The following is a 27422-nucleotide window of genomic DNA, read 5'->3' as shown; positions in this document are numbered from 1 at the left end:
AGTAAAAACGTGGCTTCTTTTTGTTTTCCAGACAGACCAATGCTTGAGCATGTCCATGCCAGGTCTGAGTTTTAACAATTAGGTTTTGAGAACAGCAAATAAGTGGCAAAGCAACTATCTTAAAAAAGGGGAAAGTAAACAACACAATCAGCAGCAAAGTATATATGCTACATTCAATCCCCAAACACAGAGTATTTACAGAGAAAATCTTTCCTTCACCAGCTCTCAGCTGTAGAAGTATTTTTGTACAAATACTATATGGTAACAGTTTTACCGGTTACAATTGGAAAGGCATTTTGAAAAAAGTCCTCTCTTTATATATCCCCTATTCTCTTTCTTTAGTGACGTGAAAGTTTTGCCGCACAAAGACACGACACAGTGCTGGTTTAAAGGCAGTCCAATAAAGTCCAGACATTGTTTCAGTGAGTCTTGAATTCACACCTGTCAGGTCTTAACAGTTAGCAAGACTTTTTGTGAGGACTGCTCCGCGGAGCTTCTTTTCCTCGCCGTGGCCGAGCCGAGTCTTTGTCGTCAGAAAGTGCGTTTGGGCGTTCGGGTGTGGTTGCTGACCTGGATGGATCCTTACCTACATTCTGTTTCCTTGAAGCAGACTGATGAGCCTGGATGGCATCTTTTCCCTTTACATCCACAGTGTTAACAAAAAAAGACTTTTCTTGATTAGCAGATTTCCCTCCAAGGTTTGTAGCAGAGTAATGGGCTTCTACTACAACAGCAGAACTGTGCAAGGCCATCAGTGAAACGCTTTTAGTCATTTCTGCCCTACCGCTCCCTGCGGAAGAGGCGCTTTTCTTATTCAGTTCCTTGCAGGTTGCAGGAAGCTCAGGTGAGCCTGCTTTGACCTTGGCTGAGGATGCATCACTTTTTGCTGAAGACAAAACAGAGACTTCTTGTTTACATTCAGAGAAATTGACCGAACAAGTCAGTGGCTTTCCTGGTGTTGCAGCCACACGAGAAGCACTCTGTCCACTGGCAGTTGGCAAGTGTTTTACGGCCATCTGCTTGCTTGCATCCTCTGGCTGTTTTTGATTAACTTGCCCTTTCCCTTTTGAATCTTGAGAGCTTTTGCTACTTGCAGTCGCTTTTTCTGCTCCTTTCCCTCTGGAATCGCAGTTTGCAAGGCGAAGGGGAGCCTCTACTTTCCCACTGTCGAGCTGAACATAAAGTGCATCAGTGCATATTTTTCCTTCAGGTCTTTTGTCTGCAGAGATTATCTCGTTACTAGGACTTTTATCTGCCTGTTTGCTCAGCAAGAGACAGTCTTTCACAGTGGAGAACTTTGGAAACAGGGTTTGTTTTTCATGGAGGTGAAGCTGCTTTTGATCAGCAGATTCCCCCAAGCCTGCTGGTTCTTGGCTCTGCATCTGCTTAGAATTCTCTGGGCCTGCTGCTACCACGCCAACAGCAGAGCATTTGGGTTTGGTATCAGGAGAAGTGGTGCTCATTTGCAGGGTGGCAACTGAGCCTTGCTCCAAATTCACAGGACTTTCAGCCTGCATGTGTTCATTGCTCCCTTTTTTCAAAGAGCCTGGAACAGAAGGAACAGGATCTAGCATATTTTTACTGGCATGTTTCCCATCCTTCCGCGAGCTGGCAGACATCTGAGTAGTAGTTTCTTTTTCTTTTACAGCTGGAGTGCATGTTTTTTGTGACAATGTCTGTTTATCCAAGTACTTAGACTTAGAGGAACCTGCATCAGAGGCTGACCTGTGTTTATTACTGCTGCCTTCCACAGAGGTGGAAGCAGGCTTCACGTGTTCTTGAACTCCTACATGAACATCTACGGCACACTTTATGCTTGCAGCGTCTCTCACAGCAGGGGACCCTGAAGCACTAAGTTGTTGTCGAGGAACTTGGCTCAACTGCTCTCCCTCAGTAGTTTGAAGCCTTACGTCAGTGAGCTGTTTCTGGTCTTTCTTTCCTAAATCTTTGGCATTGTCCTTCTGCACAGAAGAAACCAATACAGACTTCTCGGTTTTAGGATCACAATCAACTGAGGGTTGCATGGGCTGTTTGGGTGGAAAAGCCTCACTCTTTGACTCTGAGACAACTTTCTGAGACTCCCCGAGGACCTTCTGCTTGGTTATGTCCTTTTCCACAAAACTACTAGCAAGAGTGCTGTCATCTTTGCCTAGCTGTTTCAGTGATTCTTTGCCATCCTTAGGTTGTGCCTTGGGGCTGGCCGCCTGTTTTTTAGCTTGCATCTGAGACGGAATAGCAAAATCAGCACAGTTTTTTTCATTGCTTTTGGAGTAGCTCATTATCAGGACATCTGAGACAGACACCTTCAAAGATGACTCCCTGATCACCTCCACCTTTGCAGGGATAGGCTCACAACTTCTCTGAGCTACTGGCTGTTTGTCAGGCAACTCCTTTTGTATTTGCTTCTCTTTTCCTACAGCTTTTTCAGGAGTGCTTTGGACAGCAGAAACTTTGGAGTACGTTTTAGTTTTGACATTCTGAGTAACACAAAACTTCACCTCCATTGAATTGTCCTTTTGTTTTGAAGGGGAGGTGTCTTCCTTTTGAACAGCTTCAGTAACAGAAATACTGCCTTTACTAGCTGAACTAGAAACCTTCTTCTCTGTCGCTACTTCCGCAGCCACAGGGATGACTGGTGGATCTGAAGAACTCTTGCTTACTTGCAGAACCTGACGCTCTGATACATTGACTTTGCCAGACTTTGAATAGCTTAATAACTGCTCTTTCTGACAGGACAGTTCTGCCTTCCCACCATTCCCTGGTGGTGCTGGGGGTTTAGGAGATCCCGCATCACTGCTGGTGCTCTGTCCTTCTGGCAGCACAGACAAAGGCAGTTCATTCTTGGAAGCCTGTGGTCCAGAAAGTAAGGCAATGTCTAGTGTACCTTCTATTGGCTTCAAACAGGAGACAGACCTCCCCTCAAGTTTATATTCTGATGGACTTTTTCTGACAGGAGCTTCAGTGGATATAAGGGCTGATTTTTCCACACTCATGTCTGCTCGGCTGTTCAAGGTCTTGAGAGGAACAAAAGAAACCGAGTTAATCTGAGCAGCATGGGCACTGCCAATAAACGCTCTACCATCAGCAGTGCAGTCCTGCTGTACGTTTATGGGTCGGCCTGTATTAAGCTGAAGGCATTCATGAACATTTGATGTCAATCTGGGTTTTAGCACTGGACAGACACTATCATCTTTTTCTTCAATGGACATTTTCTTTCTAAGATAATCAATATTTGCAAGTTTGCCATCTAATCTTTCAAATTTGACAAATTCTTTTGCTGGTACATTTTTATCTGTGTTTTCTCCCTTTCCATTTAGCATCCTGTCAGAGGACTGAGGTAGCACATCTTGGAGTGTACAGGGAGGGGAAGTTCTTCTGAAGTCGTAAGAAATGTGACTGAGTTCATTAGGAGGAGGCCCATGACACAACAACTGTGCATCTAGAGCAACACAATCATTTGATCTCAAGTTTGCATTCTTTTGAAGGGTGTCTTTAAGCATGCCACCAGCTGACTGGGTCTCCAAAGCAACAATTTTTGTTTCAAACTGAGTTGATCTCTCTAATACCTTCTGGAATGCTTTTTTGTCTCTTTCTTCCAATCTTAAGGTACTGGTATTTTCAGGTTCACTGCTAGGTTCATGTATAGCAGCATTTGCTTTGTCAGCAAAATCTTGTTTTTTCATAACTATCTTGACCTTCAGTTTCTCTCTGTCTAGCTCATCGACCGATTCTTGCCTACCTAATTTTCGGGAGATGGGTCGTTTCAAGCAGCCCTGCTCTGCAGGCCTGACTCGTGTGAGTGATGGCACATCGCATACACTCTCCTCCAAGCTCTGAAGAGTTACTTCTCTTTGGGACAATTCTCTATTCACTTCTTCCTGGGTCACTTCCAGACTGTGTTTTCGTGAACATAAGTGTTTCTTATCACCGCCATAAGAGGGTGCAAGTTTCTCTTCAGACTGAACTCTCTTTAACAGTGGAGATCTTGGTGGCTCTGCACTTTTTGGCCTAACAATATGCCTTACAATAGTTGGAGGGGAGTGCATTTTGCTAGGAAAAGATTGAGCTATTTTTGTATTTCCAATGGAATGTCCTAGCAATGGCGATGGAGATCGCTGAGGGGATGTTGGCTGTGGCGGAGGAGAAGGTGTCCGAGCGAGAGGAGAGAGAGGAATGCTGCCAGCTGATTTGCGTCTTCCTGATCTGTATCTTTGCCCACCAAGCTTTGGACCCAAGCCATGAAGAGTGCTGGGTCTTATGTGTCCTGAACCAGCTGGAGAATTGGGAGCACTTGAACTAGGGGAACTACTCTGGGAAGAGTTAGTACCTATGAAAAAAAAGAAAATCAAACAAAAGTAAGATTAGCAAGAGTTTTTGAATCTTGTTGAAATGCTCAGACATAGAACTTCCACTTGCCCAAAAGGTCTACATGCTGTCTGCTGCCACAAGGTTCCAAAATTTGGCAGGTTTTAAGTGACTACGCTGTAAACTCCCATAGTTCCAACTATGTTGCTGTTTCTCCTTTCTCCTCTGTTCCTCATACTCTTTGAGTTATCACTTCCTTACGTTTAAAGCTAATGCTTTTTGACACTTTAAAGCAATGATCCAGGCTTTCCAATTAGTTTTTTTCCCCAAGAGATCGTACTATTGCCGTCACTTTTAGTATACGCTAATAGCACAACAGAAGTGAAAGAGGAAAAAAGTGGCAAGCTTTTAAGGGACAGAAAGATGCATATTTCAGCACGCAACCAATCTCTGCAGCAGTAAACCTACATTCACAAGTGTCCAAGGTAGCTTGTCCTCAGTTTGAATCTTCTACCAATCAGCCTCTCCTAGGCAAGATTCTACATTTTATTTCAAATTTGGATTTTTACTCAACTTTCAGCCATTGGATTTGTATTTAAAATCTGGGACAAACCTAGCAGATAGTTCCCTTCCAGGTGCTTCTGTATCAGGAAAACACCTTTGATTTTTCAGGAATCTTCTTCCCTTTTGCAGACAGAAAACAGCTGTTCAACAATTATGCCTGCCAGAGGTAACTACTCTTAGCAGAGTGTAATATCTGAGAGATTCACAGGAAGTCGAATACACTTCAAGACCTCTTCTTCTGCCCTCCCCTCCTTCACACTCACCTGATGGAAAATCAGGAGTAGAGCGGTAGCTTGGGGTAGGTGATCTAGGAGATAAGCTGTGGGTTGGAGACCCAGGCAAGCTCTCTCCTGATGAAAGTGATCGGTTCAAGCAGGAGAAACTTCTGCTGGTGTGAAGCAGAGGAGAGGGTTGCTTGGCCAGCTTTTTAAAGAGAGATCTTCTCCTGGTGTGAGAAAAGCACAGGATTAATCAGAGGTTGAGATGCACAGAAGATGAAAGTGAAACCATCAGTGAAACTCTTGCAAGCTGACATTGCTTCTCCCTCCCATTACTCTCAGAAGTGCAATACTAAATCTAAGTATTACATGAAAGCAAACCACACATCACAGTGTGAAGTTTAGAAAATATCCTGATTTGCTAATAAAAGTGGGATATTTTAACTCCTACGTCTATTTGTACCAAAATTTCTCAGTGTTCACAAGAACAGTTAGCTCCTTATGAATATAAACCTTCTTTTTCTTAATTAAAGAGCCCATCAAAACTCAAAGAATATCTATAAAGTGCTAGTGATTTATTTACAATACACAAACTTATCATCAAACTAAAATGCTCATAAGCTTAGCACCTGAAACTTTAATAAAACAAGTACAAAAAGATATACTTAAACATATTAAGATACATCTGCTATTCACTTCCTTCCCCATATCCATCTGTGTGCCATGCAAAATTTTTAGGGCTTGTTCTAACAGACCTGGTTTAGGCAAAACAGGATCATACGGACAGATTACAACCATAAGATCTCATAGAAAAAGTTAAAAGGACATAGAGGATAAGAGAGAGAACCCTATTAACTTCATGTTTTAAACTGTTATGTATACACACACACAAGGAGACATATACACCATGAAATAAAAGGATTACTCACCTCTCTAAAGTTTCTTTCTTCTTGGTTTTCTTACTGCGCCTGACCATTCGGCTCCTGTAGCTGTTTCGCCTGGCAGGTCCTGTCTTGATGGAAGTGTTTTCAAAAGGGGTTGTTGTTACTGAGACTTTGTTACCACTCTGCCAAAAGAGAGAAGGAACCTTCAGGTGCGAGTGATACAAGGCAACTCTGCCTTAAATTCAAGTTACACTGCTAATCTGAATGCAACAGAACTTCACCACCAGAGTAAGAGCTGGCAATGTAGGAAACCCCATGCAGATGCTGCCCAGATAATTTGTGTCAGATAAATGACGACTGGAACCTCCTCAGGTTCTGCCCAATTTCCTCAACTTCCTCCCTTCCAGCCTTGGGACAAACAGAAATGCCAATAATTGTGGCTAGAAAGGAGGAGACCAAGGACTGACTAAAACTGCAGTTTCCAAGATGAAAGCTTCTACAGAAACACCCAATTTTCCCACAAAGAACAGCTATCACTAAGCACTGATCCACTCACCGTCCGTAATGTCTTGGGAGACTGACTGTTACAATGATGAAATAGAGGAAAACTTAATCTGCATTACCAACACTTCTGTCTTGTTCCAAAAAGATGATGCATATAATTAAGTTAAAGCTTAAGGGCTGTTTGCATGAACAGATGACTGGAAATACCTATATTATGTTTTAAAAATATCCATACCTACTGCCCAGCACTGCATATCACTACAGTGAGCTTCGTTTGAAAGGAATTCCAATAGTCCAAATTAAATTATGATACAGCACATTTAGATAATTATTAATCTCTCATTTTGAGTTTACTCTTGTAAGTAGTGTGCAGGGTTGTCACGTTTGTGTTTTTCTGTGACACAAAAAACAACTGTACAACCAACTACCTAAAAGTAGAGAATTTTCTCTTATACATTCCTTGCTAAACTGGAACACCTGGAAGTTCCTCCCTTTCCAGAGAAGGTAATTAAAGATTTAAGGAAAAGCGTATTTTTACTTTCCTTAGCCCTTTACATTTCCCCAGTACTTCACTGTTTTCCAAATGTTCTTTTGTAACCTACTACTCCTTTTGACAGGCAAAGTGCAGCATGTAACACCATAAATTATTAATAATAAACTAAGTAAATATACAGCTGTTTAAAATAATTCTGACTTGCACTAGTCTGTCCTGAAAAAATACATAAAAACTGCAGTATGAAGGACTGTAGCAAAAGGCTGAGACACTACAATTCATTTTAAAAGTTGGGGGTTTTGTTTGTTTTTAAGGAAGAATTGTAATCTTCTAACAGTACAGACTGTGGAAAACTCCACAACAGAAAAATATATGATAAGAATATCCATAAAAGTCCAACCGCAAGATCAGAACTTCATTAAGCACAGCAGGTCTGTGGCATGTCTCACTATGTATTAAACAAAAAAACCTTTTGGGCCTTAAGATTATGAAAAGCAAGTTCAAGTAGCCAATAAAAAGTTGCCCATTCTTTCCTTTCACTTTTAATCATCGATTTAACTTTACAAGGAGCAAATGAGAAGTAGCATCATCATCAAAAGCCTGAGTTATCCAATGAAAGTGGAGGAATTCAAAAAGTGCTTGACAATGTCAATTTTTTTTGAGAGACAGAGACACCTCTTTGTGTCAGTCCCTTGAATGTCCTCTGGCTATCTCAGAAGCAGTGCCAGTTTACTGTACTGAAACTAAAATCATAGCAGCATGTATGAAGTCATTGACTTTGCAGATATGAGCAACAGTAACTTAAGAGTCTGTACTTGAACAACCACAAAATCTGGTAACTAATCTCTGAAGGAAAGAAACATAACCCCTCAAACCTTGGTGCAAAGAGCAAGTGCTTTTATATCCCAGTTGGCCAAGCGTTACCTTTAACAATAACTCAATAACTTCTGTATGAACAAGACCATGCACTGGCTCGCCGTTGATATGAGTAATCAGGTCTCCAGCTTTTAAACCTGCTTGGTAAGCTGCACCTCCTTCTTCCACATTCTAGAAATCAGAGACAAAGAAAATATACGTATATATAAAAAGGACTTCTGTTTAACCTTCATACTTTCAAAACTAAGGTCTGTTTAATGAACCCTTCCTATAAAACCTGTTGGCAATGAAAAAAACTTACAGATATTAAGTTATATAAAGGAAGAGAAGAAAAATCATACCAGTCATTTCACCATCAACTACTTAAACTTTATACTTACAGGGGGCCTAAAATAATTTAAAATCTCACTGAAACACTGCTTATTGCCTCTGCTATTAAGTAAACTCTGTACAGCAGGGTAGTTCTCACGCATGATAAAAAAGGGTTGATTCACTCCCCGTGGCACAACTTCTGAATTGAATTAGTATTTTTAGCATCCGACACTGGGAAATACTGATGTAATTAAGGCAGTGGTCACATGCACTGCCTCAATCATGATAAAAATTAACTCCACTATATAGTTAAGGACTGCTTTCATTTGGTTCAAATTCACCAGGCTGCCCATTAGGGGGGAACAGTGTGGGCCAAAGATGAAAAAGCACCAAAACAAACTCAATTACAAATTATTTTGAAGGCAGCTTGAAAAATTTATTACATTTTAAAATTAGGCTTTGAAGAATTTTAAGTCATGCAGCCACTACTGAAAACTAAAGTGCACACAGAGCCAAAACCAAACAAGCAGCCTATACTATTCTGAAAAAAAGCCAAGGTTTCAATTTTACTGCAATATACCATTTTTTCCCCTTCCTTTCACTGACGTGATGCTACCACACTAGAATAAATTAAAAAAAAATATTTCTTGCCATTATCAATCAGATGTACCCTATACTCCAGATTCAATGTTCTTGATGGATTAGTAAGTCGGAGAGGTAAACAATGTGAATGAAAAAAATGAGTAATACACTACTGTATCAGTAGTACTGCTACTTCAGAACTTAGAATAAATATCTAAAACAAAGCACTGTACAAAACTTCAAAGCTTCTGATATATTTGTAATCTATTTTTCAAAATTATTTTAAGGTAGTTGAAGTAGTTTATATACACAGACACATACACTATTTATGCATGTACCCTATATAAGTTATACAAAACATATAATTTGTTGCCAGCCTAAATTATAATATAAATACACATATTTACAGAAGTATATATTTATTTTACAATTAAGGAGTTTGATAAGCCATGAAATGCAAGAACTGCTGTCTTCTCCTTTAGCCTGTCTCCTACTTCATTAAAATCAGTAGTGAACAGAGGATGAAAAACACATGATTTATTCAAGACAGACAGTCATTTTCCTGTGCCACAGAATCCTCAAAGGTATTCACAATTCCAAATGATTTGCACATTTCTGCACAAAAGGAAGTCAGTGCTTGAAGTCAGCCTACTTGGGCCTAGTAAGATACTGCTGACTTTGATGAATCCCTTAACTGACACAGTGTAATAAACTCCATGTATATTTCAACAATTTCTCTATACAGCCTCCTAGTCTTGCAGATCCCACCCTCAAACAAAGAAGGGCTGCACCAACACTTAGTTTTTCTAAGCCACAGTGTTCTGAACTTAGATCAGACTCTTCACAACTGCCAAACCCGCCAGAAGCAGAAATGATCCATGCAGAAGGTCAATAACCTAAGTAGGTACCACTTCTGCCAAAGGTGGCTTTGTGCCATACCTACACTGGTCTTGTGCACAGACTCATTCTAAGAAAATTGTTTGGCATAACATCGTGATCTACACAGTAACTGTCAACAAACAGAAACCACAGGTACAAAAATCAAAAGCAAACATAAAAATTTCTACGGCTCTCTATAAGCAAAAAATTGTATTATCTTACCCAAACAATATGGTCCACAGTGTAGATATCACTGTCACCCACGTAAACCCTGATTGCTCGGATAGTGAAGCCAAACTTTTTCCCTGAACTGTGAATTACTATTGGTTGATGAGGACTTGCAGAAGCCATCGACGAATCACGGCTGGGAGATGAATCTCGGGAGGATGAAGGCTCAGATGACAGGGAGTGAGGAGACATAGGACTTCCCAAAGGAGAAACACCAAACACGTCTGGAAGAAAAAAATCTGCCAATCTGAGTACACTCACAAAACAGGGAAACAGCTTAGTTCTATGACACTTTTGTTCAAAATATATCACAGTCTCTACATAAACACTCTCTCCTCCTCAACCGGCGTGTATCTCAGTGATCTTAGAACTAAATTTCTTTCCCTGTAATGTCAACTGTATTTTTTAACGCCACAGTTAACTTCTTAGACTGCTTTTTCCTTTTAGATAGGAAAAACATTCACTGCTCCCTGTGAAAGAATGATTCTCACCCTGTTCTGAACAAACACATGGGAAAAAAGATCAGAGTCTGGTAGCAGATGTTACTGTGAGTACACCCAAACCATCCAACAGTGCTAAACAAGTGCTAGTTGTTTTATTTTTTGTTTCAGTTATATATAGATACAGATAAAGACTACTGTAATTAAAGCACAGGATTTAGTTGGTACATAGGACAGTAACTCAATGCTCGTACCAAGCCTCCATTTCTAAATTCTGCTACACCATTTAAGACCACAAGAATTTCTTGCAGCAACAGTTATCAATTAAAAGCTTTATTTCATTATTTTGAAAGCACTATGTGCTCATGCTTGTGCAAATGCAAACACAATTGCAGCAGCACAAAACACACTTTGGCGGCTGAACAGGGCGACATCTCTGCAAAGGGCATGCAGCCCAGAAAGATTCCAGTTTTGGTGGCCATGCCAAGCCATGTCATTAGAGGACAGATACGTTCTGACAGCAGAGGTATGACTTCCTGGATGCGAGTCACCAGAGGCTCCCAGAGACCGGTATCACTGTGCTAATGCTAAAATCCCACAGAACAGCCAAGCCCCGAGGGTGCTGTCACTGTCACCCTCTGGCTCTGAAATATGCCCAGATCCTCCAACCTCTGCTTTCTGCTGCTTGTGGGACATGTCCTGTGACTCTCAGCTACATGACTGAGGTCAGGAACATTTGCCATCTGTTACTGTAGTTTATTTTATGGATATAGGTCTTCTAGACAGTATTAGGTTCAGCTATAATAATATTTTGGCCAATATAATGCCAACATTAAAGTTAAATTTGGATTTTACAGGATGATGCTGAGATTAAACTGAAAGCAAACCTTATTCTAATGAGCACAGTAACTCAGTCTACATCATCTCTGATTTCAGTGTTTCTTAGTTGACAGCTGTGACAAAACTACTAGAATACAAACTGATGATTAACTTGAGTGTTACTTGGCTGTGTAATTGACTTGTGTGTACATTATGCTCCTGTGATGGATAATTTCAATAATTTGCATGCGTTACATGCCCTCTACAAACAGAAAAAAATAACCATGGTGCTGTTACAGGGGTATACCAGAAAAACCACTTGGGATTTTTGAGAGAGAAATATTTGGAATAGACTTTACACAAGGAACAACCCAAGAATGTTTGCAAGCCACTTGCAGTTTTCATTGACAACACTGCCCAGAACAGACTGAGCACATGGTCAGTACCGTTCTCACTGTAAAAACAAAAGTCACCTTCATCTATCACGCATTTTGGGAAAATGTGTCACATTCAGCCAGCATTGCAGAAACGCTAAAGTTTTCTCTCCCTTGTCACCCAGTTTACCTCAATCATGCAGGGGCAAAATATGTCTTTAACTGAGACTCAATATTTTCCTCTTATCTCATTAAAAAATCTTGATAGTTAGATGCTGGATTTACAGGCACTGCATAGGAAGCCTACACTGTTTAAACTGTGAAGAAGGGTGGAAAATGAGCTGAATCAGAAATTTTTGCAGTAATAGGTATTGGATGGACCTTCCACCTCTCCAAAACACAGGCACAGTAACACAGGGTTTGTTCACCAAGGTATTAGGGAGCACATAGAGCAAATATGCTTTACAATGCCAAGACAGGGGAATCACAGACTCAGAGAATGGTTTGGGTTGGAATGGACCTTAAAGGTCATCTAGTTCCAGCCTGAGCAGGGACACCTTCCTCTGGACCAGGTTGCTCAAAGCCCCATCCAGACTGATCTTGAACTCTTCCAGGGAGGGGGCATTCACAGCTTCTCTGGATAACCTGCTCACTAGCCTTGCAGTAAAGAATTTCTTCCTAATACCTAATCTAAATTTACCCTCTCCCAGTTAGAACATGTTACCCCATGTCTTACCACTACACTCCCTGAAAAAGAGTCCCTCCCAATCCTTCCTGTAGGCTCCCTTTTAAGTACTGGAAGGCTGCTCTAAGGTCTCCCTGGAGTCTTCTCTTGTCCAGGCTAAAACACCCCAATTCTCTAAGCTTGCCCTCATAGGAGAGGTGCTCCAGCTCCCTGATCATCTTTGTGGTCAGTCCCCCTCTGGACCCTTTCCAGCAGCTTCATGTAGTCCTTGTGCTGAGTACTTCAGAGCTGGACATACTACTCCAGGTAAGCTTTTGTAAGAGTGAAGTAAAGGAGCTGAATGACCTCCCTTAACCTGCTGGCCACACTTTTTTTGATGCAACCCAGGATACAGCTCACCTTCTGGACTGTGAGTGCACACTGTGGGCTTATGTCCAGCTTTTCACCTACCAGCACCCTCAAGTCCTTCTCTGCAGGGCTGCTTTCCATCCATTCATCACCCAGTCTATATTTGTGCTTTGGGTTGCCATGACCCAGGCGCAGGACCTTGGCCTTGTTGAGCACCATGAGGTTCACACAAGCCCATCTCTAAAGCCTATCAGAGTAACTTTGGATGGCATCCCCTCCCTCCAACGCATGAATCGCACTGCACAGCTTGGTGTAATCAGTAAATTTGCTGAGTGTACACTCAACCCCACTGTCCACATCACTGACAAAGATGTTGAAGAGCACCAGTACCAACACTGATCCCTGTGGAAAGCCACACATCACTGGTCTCAATTCAGACAAGAAGTCACTGACCACAGCTCTTTAAGTGCTACAATTCAGCCAATTCCTGATCCACCAAGCAGACCATTCATCAAGAAGACAAGTCTAAGAGAAGAGCTAGAACCGTCTTCAACACCGAGTGATTTTCCACAAGCACAACGACTTGAAGCCATCTGCTGAAGTGACAGTCAAAGCCACCTTTGAACACATGGAGCAAGTGCAGGGTTATGCTCTCAGACAAGCAGATAATTAAATATTACACCTAAGGTCTAGAAGCAGCATATAGCCAGCAAGCGAAGCGAAGGTGTAATTCCACTTTTGGAAAAAATCCCTTACTTTGGGAAATCAGGACTTTGATTCGGGACCATTAAAAAGCAAAGCACCAATGCTTCATTCGAGAATTCAATACAGCAATATTTCTGGCTTCAAACTTTGATCCATGTAAGTCAATGTAGTACAAACAGAAGCCTAACCTGCTCTTTTTAGTTTTGTGGCACTTCTCACCTGCTTATCACCTCTCCTTATGGGACATGGGAGAGGACTAGTCAGCTTGAATGTGATGCTATAACAAACACCTATACTTGGAGCTGTACACAGTGAGCTACTTAAAACTTAAGCTACACCCCTGCTGTAGGATAGGCCAGGAACTGAAGCCTGCATCCTGATGTTCATGCACACAATCGAACACAAAGTAGTCACCACTAAGATGCATTTTTGCTTGTCAGAGAAGGTCCCTGGGCTGTAACGTGAGCACTGTAACCAGCTGATGAGGCTGCACCTTTCTAGTAGTGCATGTGAACAACAAGAGAAACAAAAAAGCGTGACACAGAATCCACTCTGGACCCTCCAAAATCTTGCATTTACATCATAAACCATCAAGTACATATAAATCATAATGTTTCAAACAAAAATATTTATCTCTACCTCCTGGGATCATGAGTGACAAAGCACTTGCAGAAAGGGACTTTGTGACTTTTCCAGAGATTTTCTTTTTCTCTGTGCTTTCTAATCGCTGACGAGCCATGTGAGATGCAACTTCACTGGGTGGCTTTGAGGAGTTATCTGTACTGTCCACGCTCTCACTTCTTCCATTTATCTGATCTAAGTGCTCTGAAAAACTGCCAACTGTACAAAGAAGAAGGGATAAACACATTGAGGGAAAACTGGGGGTCAAAGAAGGGAAACAGTAAAACTGTGAGATATGAATTTTCCTTCTGTTCACCAGGTCATAAAACAACAGAGAAATCTGAAAGGCATACATCACTGAAATGTTCTTACTTAGAAACACAGAACGGTTTCACATCCTTAGAAAGTAGTGTCGATCAGCTGGAAAGACTCCAGGATGATAATCAAAAGATCACCAATGCTTTTTGAAAGCACCTCTGAAATAAAGGACTTCTAAATCCATGAATGCTACTACAAAGAAGGTCCATAACTGTTACTGATATCATCAGTCAACAGACTCACTGTGAATTACCTGATAATGTGGAGCTGCTTATTGTGCTTGCTGGAGTGGTTACTTCAGGTTCATCTTGCACTATTTCCTCACTGACAAATGCAGGCCTTTCCTGTTCCTCCTGGGGTCCCACTAAGCTGGTGGAATTATCCTGTTCTCCTTCAGCTGATATGGCCAACTTCGGAAGCAAACCAGAGCTGTGGTGCTGCTTGCTGTTCTCAGTGTCAGAGGAGATGGATGTAGGAATTTGTTGTCTGCATTAAAAATAAACAAATTCTCATGCAGTTACTGAGATGAGGGGGCCTGCTCCCAGGCAAGCAGGATGTGGGCCACTTCAGCACCTCCGTTCTACTCACATTTCAGAGTATTCTGAACTCCAGCTTAAAGATTCCATAGAAGGCAATGCTATATTTTTTGTTTTGTCTCCCGCATCTTCCTTTTCTTCACCTTGCATTTGAGTGACTCGATCTATGCTACTAAAAACCTAATACAAACAACAAAATAATAAAAAAATATAAATCAACAAATCACTGATGTATTTGATATAGAAAGATAGGCAGGAAAGCACACTGCAGGTTGTAGTCTGCATGTTCTCAATGCTTATACAGTATTTCAGAGTGCAAACTTCAACATTCTTGACGCTTTTTAAATTTCCAAGAGTTTGTTTTCTTAAAATGTTTTACTGTTTTGCCTTCTTGGCTCATCACATGCAGAGTCATGAATAACATCTCTCCTTATGAGTTCCGTTTTCTCCCCATTTAACTGCATGAACCAAAAGAGTACAAACAAAATCTGTAGCCTTGGAGTCTCTGGGTTACGAGATTAACTTACAACCATAAAGCAAGTCAAGGTTAAAAAAGCCCTAACCCTAAGATACTGACTTAGTATCTACCAGTTAGGAGTGGAAAGAGGAAAAATTAATCTGAATTGATTTTGAAGTTAAGAATAAACTACTTCGCTAAAGGACTTAGAGAAAATAAATGGATCATTGGAAGTCTGTTGTTTGCTCAGCTGACAAAAACCACACATATATTGCCAGCTGTATATTCTACAGCCTAAAAAGCACAGTTAGAGATGCACAAACATAATATTAACAAACTGAACTATTACTGTGGCACAGAGCTCTCAGAAGGATGCAAGTTCAAAGAATGAGGTTGGAACAGATCTCTGCACGTTACATTGTCGAACTCCTTTGCACAAGCAGGATCAGCTAGAGCTGGTTGCTCAGGACCATGTCCAGATGACTTCTGAAGACCTCCAAGGATGGAGGCTCCACATCCTCTCTGCACAACCTGTGCCAGTGCTCTATCACTCTCACAGTAAAAATGTGTCGCCTTGTCTTCAGACAGAACTTCATGTCTTTCAGTTTGTGCCCATTGTCTCTCATTCAAGTTACCGCCAAAGACACTGCATGATTTACCAGTATCTGAATTTAAAACATACCACCAAGTCAAAATAAGGAGTTTATGTAGAATGAGGATAACTACATTCATGATTCCTCTCTCTGCTCTTCCATGGTACTGCACATAAAACATATATGCGGTACTGCAGAGCCAGCATAAAATCCAGATTCCTTTCCAAATACCCTTAAATCATTCCTGAAGTAGTTTAAACAAAGTTTTTAAACAGAAAGATTTTGAAAATCACTGTTGGATGCTGTGTTAAGACTAAAGGTGTGCTCACTTGGCATTCCATTTCCATTATTTCCTGCCAACTTACCCTCCGCAGTTCTTCTGGAGGACGTCTACTCTGCTCCTACCGGCCTCCCTTGTCCAGCAATAATTAATTCTCATCTCAGCTACTGAAGTATGATACCCCCTGGACAGCCAGCTTCACTTTCAACTCACAGCATTCAAATCAACCCCTCAAATTCACCTCTCTCTCTCCTTGACAAAATCACACCCTAACCACTACTTCACTTTTCCCCTTCAGTCTCATGTCCTTTAATAGCCACTATAGGCTAGTGCTCTAAACTTTGTTATGTTGCCATCTGCAAGACACCCAGGAGACCACCGCAGCAACACGCCAACTATGTACAAAGAAACCAACATAAGGAATGTGCATTAGCATTCAACAGAAGAGTTTCCCTGAACTTTCTCTTATGCTATCAGGATTTTTTTCACAGAAAATACCAACCTATTCATAGAAGAAATAACTTTCCTACAGAATCTTCCTAAGTTTTGATTTAATGGTATTCATTTCATTCTCGCTCAGTGTCAGTTAACATTTCCTGAAGAAACAACTCTTATAAATCTTTCCCATGTCTAACATTTCCAAATTCTTAAAAAGCAGTAAAATGTTTATGTAGATAATACACACTAGCATTACAGCAATTTTTACTTACTTTTGAAAATCTGTGTGAACATGAGGAAAACTGTCGTATCTCCAAACTAAAATCTTCATCATTGGTATCATCCTCTTCCTCAGTTTCCATATGGTGGTATTTCTCAGAACGAGCTACAGACAAGGGAAACAAAATACTTCAGTTTATCAGGAAGAACAAGCACAGGGCTTTAATATCAGCTAAAAGCATAATTTTATCCTTAACATTATTACTGCTGAAATGTCAGACCACCGCTGAAATTGCAAGCTGCCAGTTGTTTTGATAAAGGAGATTTTCAAAACAGTATGCAAAAGTCAAAGGTAGTAATTATTTAAACATGATGTTGGTGACATTTTTGAATACCATCAAACACCTACTGTCAAAATAACTTGTGTCATCTTCAGACTCCAATTGTGGAATAAATTCTGCTTTCTGCCTCAGCAGACTATTCCAGTCAAGGCTCCTGAAGAACTGATGCTGCTTTACTTCATATGCACCACCTGGGGGAGCCAGAGAAAAACACTGAGCAAATTATACCAACAGTGGCTTGGCTTTGCTTTACCATCTCCACCATCTAAGATTTCTGTTCTTCTGGGTATGCTCATTATCTGTCAGCTAGACATTAATCAGAAGGATCAGTTGTACTAGCAGTGGTCATAAAAATATAAATACGTGTGCTAAATGAGCAAGTACGAGTTAGAAAGTAATAAAAAATTACTCTTCATAGTTGTCCAGTGTAAATACGATTGCTGCCTGGGAGCTCCTTTTGGGGTTTTTTTTGGCAGTAAAACCATTTTAAGGAAATACCTTACCGTTTACCTTCTTATTGATTACTGTCTAGTTGTTATAATGCGTGTTAAACAATGACACCATTTTCAAGTTGAGAAACAACTATAAGAGCACAATGAAATACTGGGATTTTTGTCCTGGGGAGGCGGATGAGTATATCATGAGTAAGTATAAATCTAGTTCTAAAAACTGAACAGGTAACCTGCAGCAGCAAGAGCTACTCACAGCTTGATCGTACTGACTTTATGTGTCCAAATTTTGGCAGCGGGGGGTGCAGTGGTAGCTTCTGTGAGAAGGTGCCAGAAGCTGCCCCCATGTCTGAGTGTCAATGCCAGCCAGCTCAGAGATGGACGTGCTGCTGGCCAAGGCCATCAGTGACATTGGCAGCATCATGTTATGTGCCAGAAACAGCTCTGCAGACACCGAGGCCAGTGAAGGAGGAGGAGGTGCTGGAGCAGAGATTCCCCTGCAGCCTGTGGAGGACCCCAGTCCAGAGCAGGTGTGACCAAGGGAGGCTGTGACCCCACGGGAAGCCCATGACAGAGCAGGCTGCTGCCAAGACCTATGGAGAGGAGCCCATGCTGGAGCAGGTTTGCTAGCAGGACCAGTGACCCCATGGGGGCTGCACACTGGAGCAGTCTGTTCCTGAAGGACTGCACCCTGTGAGGCAATTAATGAAAGACGTCAACCTGCAGGAAGGACCCATGCTAGAGAGGTTTGTGGAGGATGGTCTCCCATGGGTGGGACCCCACACTGGAGCAGGGGAGTGGTGAGTAAGAAGGAGTGGCAGGGACAACGTGTAATGAACTGACTGTAATCCCCGTTCTCCATCCCCCTGCCATGTCATTTTCGGGGAAGGAGGTAGAGAAACTGAGAGTGAAGTTGAGCCCAGGAAGAAAAGAGGGGTGGTGGAAGGGTGTTTTAAGATTTAGGTTTTATTTCTCATTATTCTACTCTGTAATGAAGTTATTTTCCCCAAGTTGAGTCTGTTTTGCCCATGATGTTAACTCCTGACTGATCTCCCTTTCCTTCTCTTGACCCACTAGTCTTTAATTTTATTTTTTTTCCCCTGTCCAGCTGAGGAGGGTGAGTGATAGAGTGGCTTGGTGGGCACCTATTAGCCAGCTGACATCAACCCACCACACTGATCCAGCATGTAAACTCCCCTATGTCACGGCTATGTCCAGAGAGAGCCATAGCAGAAGTGTGAAGTTTCCAGGATTGGTCTTTAGATCAAGACTGTCAAGATTTCCAGGTTGCGTTCTTCGTTTTTCTGAATGCACCTTCACTGCAGGGAAAAATTCATAAAAGCCAAATCTTCCTAAAGGAAACCAAAATCATCTCATTCTATGTCACTAGCCAAGGAGTGAACCTTCCTCTCAACACAATAATGGGGCATAACATCAGAACTGTATAATTCTTGACTGGTATCAGACACTTCTAACATAAGCAGGTCTTTTTTCTCCTGTCATCTTCCTTCTTCAAAATCAGTAGGCTCTCTCTCTCTCTCTCTCTCTTCATTCAACTTGACTGTGCCACTCAGGTCTCCTGAGCAAATACACAGTTACCGTTTTCATGGAGTGCTATGCAGCTAGCTAATACATATTAAATAGACAGGGCTGTCATTTGACACGCATGGGGAAGCCTGGGATAAACCATGCCATTTTCCACCGCCCCCATGAGACCCGTCACACTGCAGCCTTTGTTTTTGTGAGTTGCTTCTGACACTTAAAAAAAAAAAACAACTTCCTTGCAGTTTCTAAACACCCATCTGTGCTTCAAAGAAATGGCTGCCTGACTTCCTTCTTCAGAAAGCCAGCTCCTGAGAGACCATGAAAGAAATCGGGCTGTAAAGGAGCTGCACAGATGCTCCACGTGGCGGCACTGACCATTACAGTAGTTAAGCCAGATTAATTCCAGCCCATTCACTTTCTCAACCAGCTGTAGCAAAAGAGGGAGATTTTGCAACCTGCTTCTGATCCACACTCGAACAGGGTGACAGTCTTGAGTTAACACTGTTTCCCAGGGAAAAAACAAGCTGACAATGAAACAACAGCGCCTGAGAAGAGTATACTTAAAACAAGGGAATGAAACTAGTTTTGCCTCCTCATTTCGCAGCAACATCTCCTTCCCTTTGCAGCAGGTGAAGCACACAGCAAGTGGAGAAGTTGTCTGGGGCATGACACCTCCATCACTCCTAACTTGTTCAACGTGGGGCAGGAGAGAACACCAAACTTTGCTGGATACTATTCACTCCAGGACATCAGCTACAGTTAAGTCTAAGGGCTGTTCACACGGGTCGCAGTGCTCAGGGAGCAAGGGACATGCGGTTCACTCATCTCAGTCATGTCATCATGTCCCAAAGGGAGATCTCTCATTTCAGGCCACGTCAACTGGACTTGGGGTCTGGATATACTCACGTTCCCCCTGAGTGGCTGTAGTAAGGCCAGTTATGAAGTGATTCCTAAAGCTCCTTTTTATATTAGCTCTAAAAATACGAAGCACAGTCTGACCACTGGACTAAGTTTTGTGCCAGCAATTTTCCAAGCTGTGGCATGTTAACACAACCTGCCACATGGTTTCCTTAGTATGCCAAATCTATTTATATTCATGGCATACAGTGTTCACTATAAATAAGACTATACCTTTATATTTGGGCTCTTTTACGTAGGAGGCCTTTTTTGCTGAGTTTACACAGTGCTTTGCCTAGTGGGATGGCAGTCAGTTACTAGGGTTCCAACACATTAACACTTTAAAAATTGTGAAATATTCATTGATACTACCTCTCACCCAAATTCCCAAATAAATCTTGCTCCTTTAACTAATAAATAAACTCTACTATATAAATGTGAAGTGCTTTCATTAGTCTGTACAGGTCCACTGCTCCTAATACCACATTGCCAGTCTTTTTCTCTCAAAATGGAATGAGCACAGCACCAAATAACTACAGTGGAATAAGCCAGCAGCATGTGTTTTCACTGATATCCATTTACCTCCCTAACATTCACACTTTTGAATTTATTCTTTTTCATGCAAGGCAGTAGTGCTTGCTGAATGAGAAGAAGACATTTCACAACACCATCTCAGACAGTCATTTCTGAATAATTAGTTTGAGTACCCATCACCCACCCTAAAGCCTGGGGGCACTAATTTGCCAGGCCAAGATACTTCTGAAAAATGAATCATCAGCTCTGTATCAATTCCCCTTCTCTATTTCTGTGTGTACTTATTTAATAGTATATTAATGAAAAAACTCCATCCAATGGCTAATTGGCTCTTTGAGAAACTTATTTCATTTATCAAATTAAGAGAAGCGTAAATGAGAATGATCACAGGTAAACTCCAAAAAAAGTACAGTCATTACCTTGTGAAGCTCATATTACTGGTCTGAAGCTATAAAACACCCACTGTTACAATGGCATGTTGTCGTGCAGCTTGCCATGACAGATGTCCCCCCAGCAAAACAAGCAGGCAAACAAAAGCTACCAGTGTGGAATATAGAAACTATTTCTAGCACACTAACAATTCAAAATAGTGCCTTCTAACCTGTTCCCAGTCTTTCCAAAGGATTCTGTCTGAGCAGCAGGGTAATCAGATCCTGGGCATCTGGAGGTGGTGCTTCATCCTTTTCAGGCCAGTTGATCTCATCTAGCAAAATGGAAAATTGTAATTACTGAAATCTGATCCAAACATTCAGCAGAAACTGTGTGAAAGTTTTTCTCATAGTGAGCCAATAGCAAAGTCAGAGTTACAGCAACCTTTTCAAGCAGCTCTTTATCACATGCAAATTTCTTCCAATTTTCATACTCTCAATATAGACTTCATAAACATGTTATGTTCCCACGTCCCTCAGAAGTATTGTTTAACCCAAAACACTGTTTAACAAGAGAATGCAGGAATGCTAGGCTCATGAAAAATAATTGCAAAGTACTGGCAAAACTTGTATGCTGTCCCTTCTCCATGCCCCTCCAAAATCATGGTTTAAATTTTATTTCTGTTCCACAGAAACTGCTGTTGAGATGGACATAGCTGACCCGACCCGGCAGCCACTGCTCACATCTGTATTCCTTTTCTAATGCTCAGTGAGGTCATTACTCTCATGACTAAGGGCCGAGGTATAAGAGTGCTCTGGATAGGTACATACCAGTGGAGCTTTTTTCTAAATGTCTCATACTTCAGAGGAAAACCACCTCACTCTACTGACTCTTACACCAGTAAGGCTTTTGCACTTCATAGGAAGCTGGACCTACATCATACAATCATGCTACTAAACCCTGCAGTATTCAGGTAAGGCAGAATTTTTATTCTGCCAAACTTTCATTTAAATCAAACAATGGAAAACTGTACCAGCTTCAATATGAAAATCAACTTTGTAACAGCTTACACAATGTTTTGTTTGATTTTCAGCAGAAGCTGCCTCTGCAAATGTAATATAGTGCACTTTTAGACAAAACTCTGCAGAAGTTTCTTGGGAAGTACAAGAATTTAGGCATCAGAGAAACAGAATGCTAAGAGCTCAGGAAACACTCCAGGCTGTTAAGGATTTTGTTGTCATTATATGACTTTTCCTTCAAAATAATCATCACTGGAGAAATAATCATCCTAAGTTAAACACAAGTTTAATCTTTGTATTTCAGAGTTTAAGGAAAGGTACTGAAATACACAGGCATGAAATGTAACCTGTGTCTGGAGCATTATTTTAACTCTGATCATTTTAGGCTTCTAAGTATACTGAGGCCTCCCACAGTTGTACTCGTAAAATCTGGAGGCACGGAAAGCAACCTACAATGAAGAAGGAGCAAGGTAAAATAAGCAGGCAAGATTTTAAAGTAAATTTTCAAGTAGAATGTAGATTTCATGCACAGAAACTGGAATAAAAGTCTAGGCTATAGTTTGGCTTCTTTAACACAGCTTTTAACATTGAATACAAGGGAAACACATTTTAGCACAGCAAACGTACCAGCAAAAAAAGTTCTAAGAGTAAGAATGATTTCAGTACGTAAGGGTATTTAAAATAAAAGTGAACAAACTGAAAAGTCAGTACCAAACCAAGAAACTAAGATGATTGAGTCTTAAGAGAGTGAGTGGGAATAGATCAGGTTTAGAAGCATACATTTCTATAGATAATTTCTGGAAAATAATGGAAGCATTCAAAGAGTTATTTAATGCAATAAAAGCATGAGTTATTTACATGCTTGCCTGCCTATAGCTTCCACTGCAGTTTAGATCTGATTTGTAAAATAAAGCATGAATATGCATCGCAGCTGTGAGGCATCCAGAACAAAGCCAGCATTTACTGCTTGTGTTAATTAAATAGTTGATTCTCCTTGTCACTCAGGCCCTGGCATAACACATCAGAAAACAACATGGTTATAAAACAGTGAACAGCTAGGATGCTGTATAAAGAGGTCATATACTAAAGACAACTCATAAATCCATTTCATTATGGTTTACAAACAAGTCTGGCTTTCAACTTCAGAGACGATGACCGAGTGTCTCCTTAAGTACAAAAAGGGAATTGTTGCATTTTCAGAGCACAACAAGCCAGACGCGCAGTTAGGTTTTTTTTCTGCTGTTTTTTTTTTTGTATGCTTGGGTTTTGGGTATTTGGGTGGTTTTTTGTCCTTTTTCTTTTTGGTTTGGTTGGTTTGTTGGTTTTTATTCAGGTGATGAGGGTTTTGTTTGCTTGGTTTTGTGTTGTTTTCTGGTTGTTTTTTTGTTTTTTTGTGTGTGTGCGTGTTGGGTACAGGACCTTTAAGCAGACCATAAAGCAGACTGGGAAATACTAAGTAACAGAGGTGCCATTCTGTTAAACTTTTGGCATGAACAGAGGTTGTCTACATCTATGCATCTGGGAAATTTATGGAAACAGCAGGTAGGATAAGAAACAATTCTGTTTAATTATCATTCAGTTTTGCCACAAGCCACATAACAATACTTAGGGTCAGCTTGCAGGTTAAAATCTAAAAGTTTATTGAATTTTAAATGGAAGAAGAACAGCTGCTACAGAAATAACATTACACTACAACAATCACCAATGAAATCATTAACAATCTGTGAATTGAATTTGTTTCCTTCTCTTTCTCATTATTTATTATTCGGGAGACATTTCTTTTAGGGTTTTATTACATCTTTGCTAATTTCTTCATTGTGCCATGAGACATTTTTCCACTTATGCAAATTTATTTTAACTGTTTCTTTTCTGAATTTCTTTACTAAGGACTGAAGCCACTGTGCCATAGTGGCATTACTTTTTTACTAATATTGCTTTTTTTTCCCTGACAGTGCAGCTTCACCATGGTACTCTATGTTACTGAATTGCTGCAGTTAACAACAATCTATACCATGTTCAGCTTTCAATCCAAATTTATTCTTTATCGTTTTAACAGCAAATTGTGTATTACAATATTACAACAGTTTTTGGATCAAAACTAGCTTGAAAACCCAGTCTACAAGTAAAGCTGTAAATAACTTTACTAATAACAGAAATCGAAATGCTTCACAGCAAGCTAAGGAATTTGGTTTTTTTTTTGTGATGATACTCACCACTGATTACTTGTCCAAACAGTTCTTCTGGTGTATCTCCGAAGAAAGGCACACACCCAACAAGAAATTCGTAAAGGATGATTCCCATAGCCCACCAGTCCACGGGTTTTCCATAACCCTGTCTCAGTATCACTTCAGGAGCTATGTATTCAGGTGTGCCGTAGACCTAAAAGGAACAAAAAAAGCATGATGGAAAAAAAGGAAAAAAAAAGAAAGTCTAACTAAGCTATGTCACATCATTTATAATTCTTGAAATGTAAAATAATAAGCAAACATGGAAAAATGGAATTCATGAGGTTTTAGTCCGCTGAGACTGCATAACAGCTAATGTTTTTAGAGAGACCTGCTACAGGCATCAGAATAAACACTTGAGCATTTGTCTTGCAAAGGAGAGTCTGTGTTTTGTATAGATGAGTCCATCACAGCAAATATTTTATTTAACTTAAACATACTGTTATCTTTACGTGAAAGTTGTGATGGTTTTATCTTAAGTAACTTTTACAGTGAACAGATTGTGAGCAATGGTAATGAGGCATGCTTGAAGGGAAATGGGCCATAGCAAGGATTTTAGCACCCTTGGTTGTACAATGCATCATGAGATCCACAAGTACTCTGCTGAGACTTCTGAATTACTTACAAAAACAGTTTTCCATTTGTCTCTCTCAAAGATTCAATTGCACAGAATTAGGTTGTTTGTCTTACTAATAGATCCCAATGTAGAAAGAAAAAAGCCTAGAATAATCTGCAGAGCATCAGTAAAAGTAACTGACATACACAACTGGAACACCAACACAGAACTAACAACACTTTATTCAGTATTATGGTGCATTCTGCTGGCAAAACATCACTTCATTTGAACACTCAATAGAGGGGAAAAAGCCTGTGTCTTACTTGTTTGTCGAGGAATTCTCTGGCATCCTTCTCAATGTGTCCCTCATACAGATTGGTAGTCAAACTCATTAGCCCCACCTTTGACAAGCCAAAGTCTGTAAGCTTTATATGCCCCATAGATGTTACCAATAAACTGAAAATGAGAATAAACTGAAGTTATTTCGACATAATTCAACATTATGTGGTTATCATTATTATTACCCTTATACTTGGAGGAAAATCTTTCATTAGCAGTGCAAAATATAAAGACAACTTAAAAATTAATTTAACCAGGTACAAAATAAATAGATTAAAAATCTGACAATCATACATTTGTTACTATTACTATCAAAGGTAAACAAACTTTTTATATGCAATTGCACAACATCTTATAGAAGTATACAAGTGTTCAGAGCTGAGTGCTAGATGCTTTGAAGAAAAAGAAACATTCATCATCTGAAAGACCCAGAATAGAATAAATGTCACTTCTGAAGTGAGGCAAGTATATTCTAACAAGCTTTCATTTGAAATAAACCCAGGTATTAAGTTAGCTAGTACCTAATACTAGAGTGGCCTGAGGCATGCTATGAAGGTATTGTCACTCAAGGGACATGCCTCCAATTTTTTTTTCTTATTTCTAATGTGAAACAAGAAGATTAATGGCACTGCAACAGCAATACTTTTTACTGCAGCTACTTGATGTAAATGTTATTTACGTGTACAGAAGCAATATTGTATTTCTAAATATTGGAAAGAAAAAAAAAACAACCCAACCAAAAAAAACCCCACAACTCATGCAACAGGAAAGTTTTCCTAAACTGGTCAATCTTGTCTTCATATATGCAAGTATCTGTACATTGATACTTTGTATTAAGCAGTATTTTAAGCATACTTTGAAAGATTTTTTTCCTTAATGACTAAAATGCATTTCCCTCCATATCAACCAGAAGAGCCCTTTTTTTTTTTTTTTTAGCTACTCTGATAGCCTCTTCCATCCTAAAGACAGAAAATTTAAAATAGCTTTTTGGAAAAAGCTCATTTTCTGTAACTATAAGTAACAAAAATTCAAATATTGTGCAGAAATTGTGAATCTACGTAATATTCACAATAAAAAAAAAAATTAAAAAACATTCAACCCAAGTTTACACCTTTCTTATTTTACATAACAATTTCATAGTCCTCTTTTGGTTACACTCTAAATACTTACTTGTCTGGTTTCAAATCCCTGTGTACAATTCCGTAATTATGAAGGTATTCCAAGGCCAGAACAGTCTCTGCAAAGTACATCCTTGCCATGTCTACTGGTAAGGGACCCATGTTCTTCAGCAAAGTAGCACAGTCGCCACCTGCAGAAACAGGACAATATTCCAGATGAAGCTATAAATTCTGAGGTGTGTCTGTACAATCTATATGTGCTGCAGAAATAGACACAAACTGTAGTCTTCTTTATTTTTAAGTTGATTCAGTTGAGCATGTAACAACAACAACTACTGTACTAGAATCACAGTGTGAACCTGGGAGTGAGCACTACAACAGTTCAGCTGGGTACTTCGTCTTGCACTGCCTCTGTCATAGAATCAGAGAATCATTTACTTTGGAAAAGACCTTTAAGATGATCAAATCCAACCACGTGCCTAACTCTATCAAGACTACTGCTAGACCATGTCCCTAAGCATCACATTTCTAACTTCTAACACATCCAGGGACGGCGATTCAATCAGTTCCCTGGACAGCCTGTTCCAGTGAATGATAACCCTTCCAGTGAAGAAGTTTTTCTAATATTCAGCCTAACTCCACCCTGACACAACTTGAACTCATTTCCTCTTGTCCCATCACTTGTGAACGTGGGAGAAGAGACTGGCACCCACCTCTCTACAACCTCCTTTCAAGTCTGCTGTTCTCCCTTAGCATCAGCAGCTTTTCAAATTGCTTCCTCTTCTCTTTCTTCATAAAAATAGCTATTACAAATACCCAAACATGAGCTAATGAATATCTGAACTCCAGAAAAGCTAAAAGCATTTCCACATGAACTCTGAATACTAAGACATGTTTAGAGTCTATGAGGAACTTACTCAAAGAACAGTTATTTTCTATTATAGCTGGAGCACAAGTGTTTTACAAGCTCTCACTGGGAGATAATGACTAGGAAAAAAGCCACCTTGCTGCTGGATTTAGATCCTAAATCTGTATAAAGGACACACAGGGGGCCTTTCTAATGGAAGTACCATATGGATTGTTTTTCTTTCTTGGTGTAAGAAAACTCTCTTCTTCCTCTGTATAACAGAAGAAACATTTTACCTTCTACATATTCCATGACCATGCATAAATGACGTCTTGTCTCAAAGGAGCAATACATGCTGACAACAAACGGATTTTCTGCAAATGTCAGGATATCACGCTCGACAAAGGCCTGTTGGATCTGGTTTCGGAGGATGAGGTTCTGCTTATTTATTTTCTTCATGGCAAATCTTTGTCTAGTTTCTTTGTGCCTCACAAAATAAACCGCA

General features: G+C 40.3%; 1 protein-coding gene across 1 annotated transcript; it reads right to left on the bottom strand.

The window, feature by feature from the left end:
• Nucleotides 1–458: 458 nt before the first annotated feature.
• Nucleotides 459–27422, bottom strand: MAST4 (microtubule associated serine/threonine kinase family member 4; the record flags this gene model as incomplete). Its single annotated transcript, XM_008938765.1, has 15 exons — nucleotides 459–4327; nucleotides 5133–5314; nucleotides 6017–6153; nucleotides 7893–8015; nucleotides 9840–10069; nucleotides 13856–14056; nucleotides 14409–14641; nucleotides 14744–14871; nucleotides 16732–16844; nucleotides 17088–17210; nucleotides 21046–21147; nucleotides 24046–24211; nucleotides 24937–25069; nucleotides 26123–26261; nucleotides 27214–27422. Coding segments are annotated over 15 exons (6088 nt in total), but the record flags the coding sequence as incomplete, so codon positions are not given.

This window comes from Merops nubicus, unplaced genomic scaffold, assembly GCF_000691845.1.
Source record: "Merops nubicus isolate BGI_N331 unplaced genomic scaffold, ASM69184v1 scaffold15434, whole genome shotgun sequence".
Classification (NCBI taxonomy): Eukaryota; Metazoa; Chordata; class Aves; order Coraciiformes; family Meropidae; genus Merops; species Merops nubicus.
This window is presented reverse-complemented; position numbering and strand designations above follow the sequence as displayed.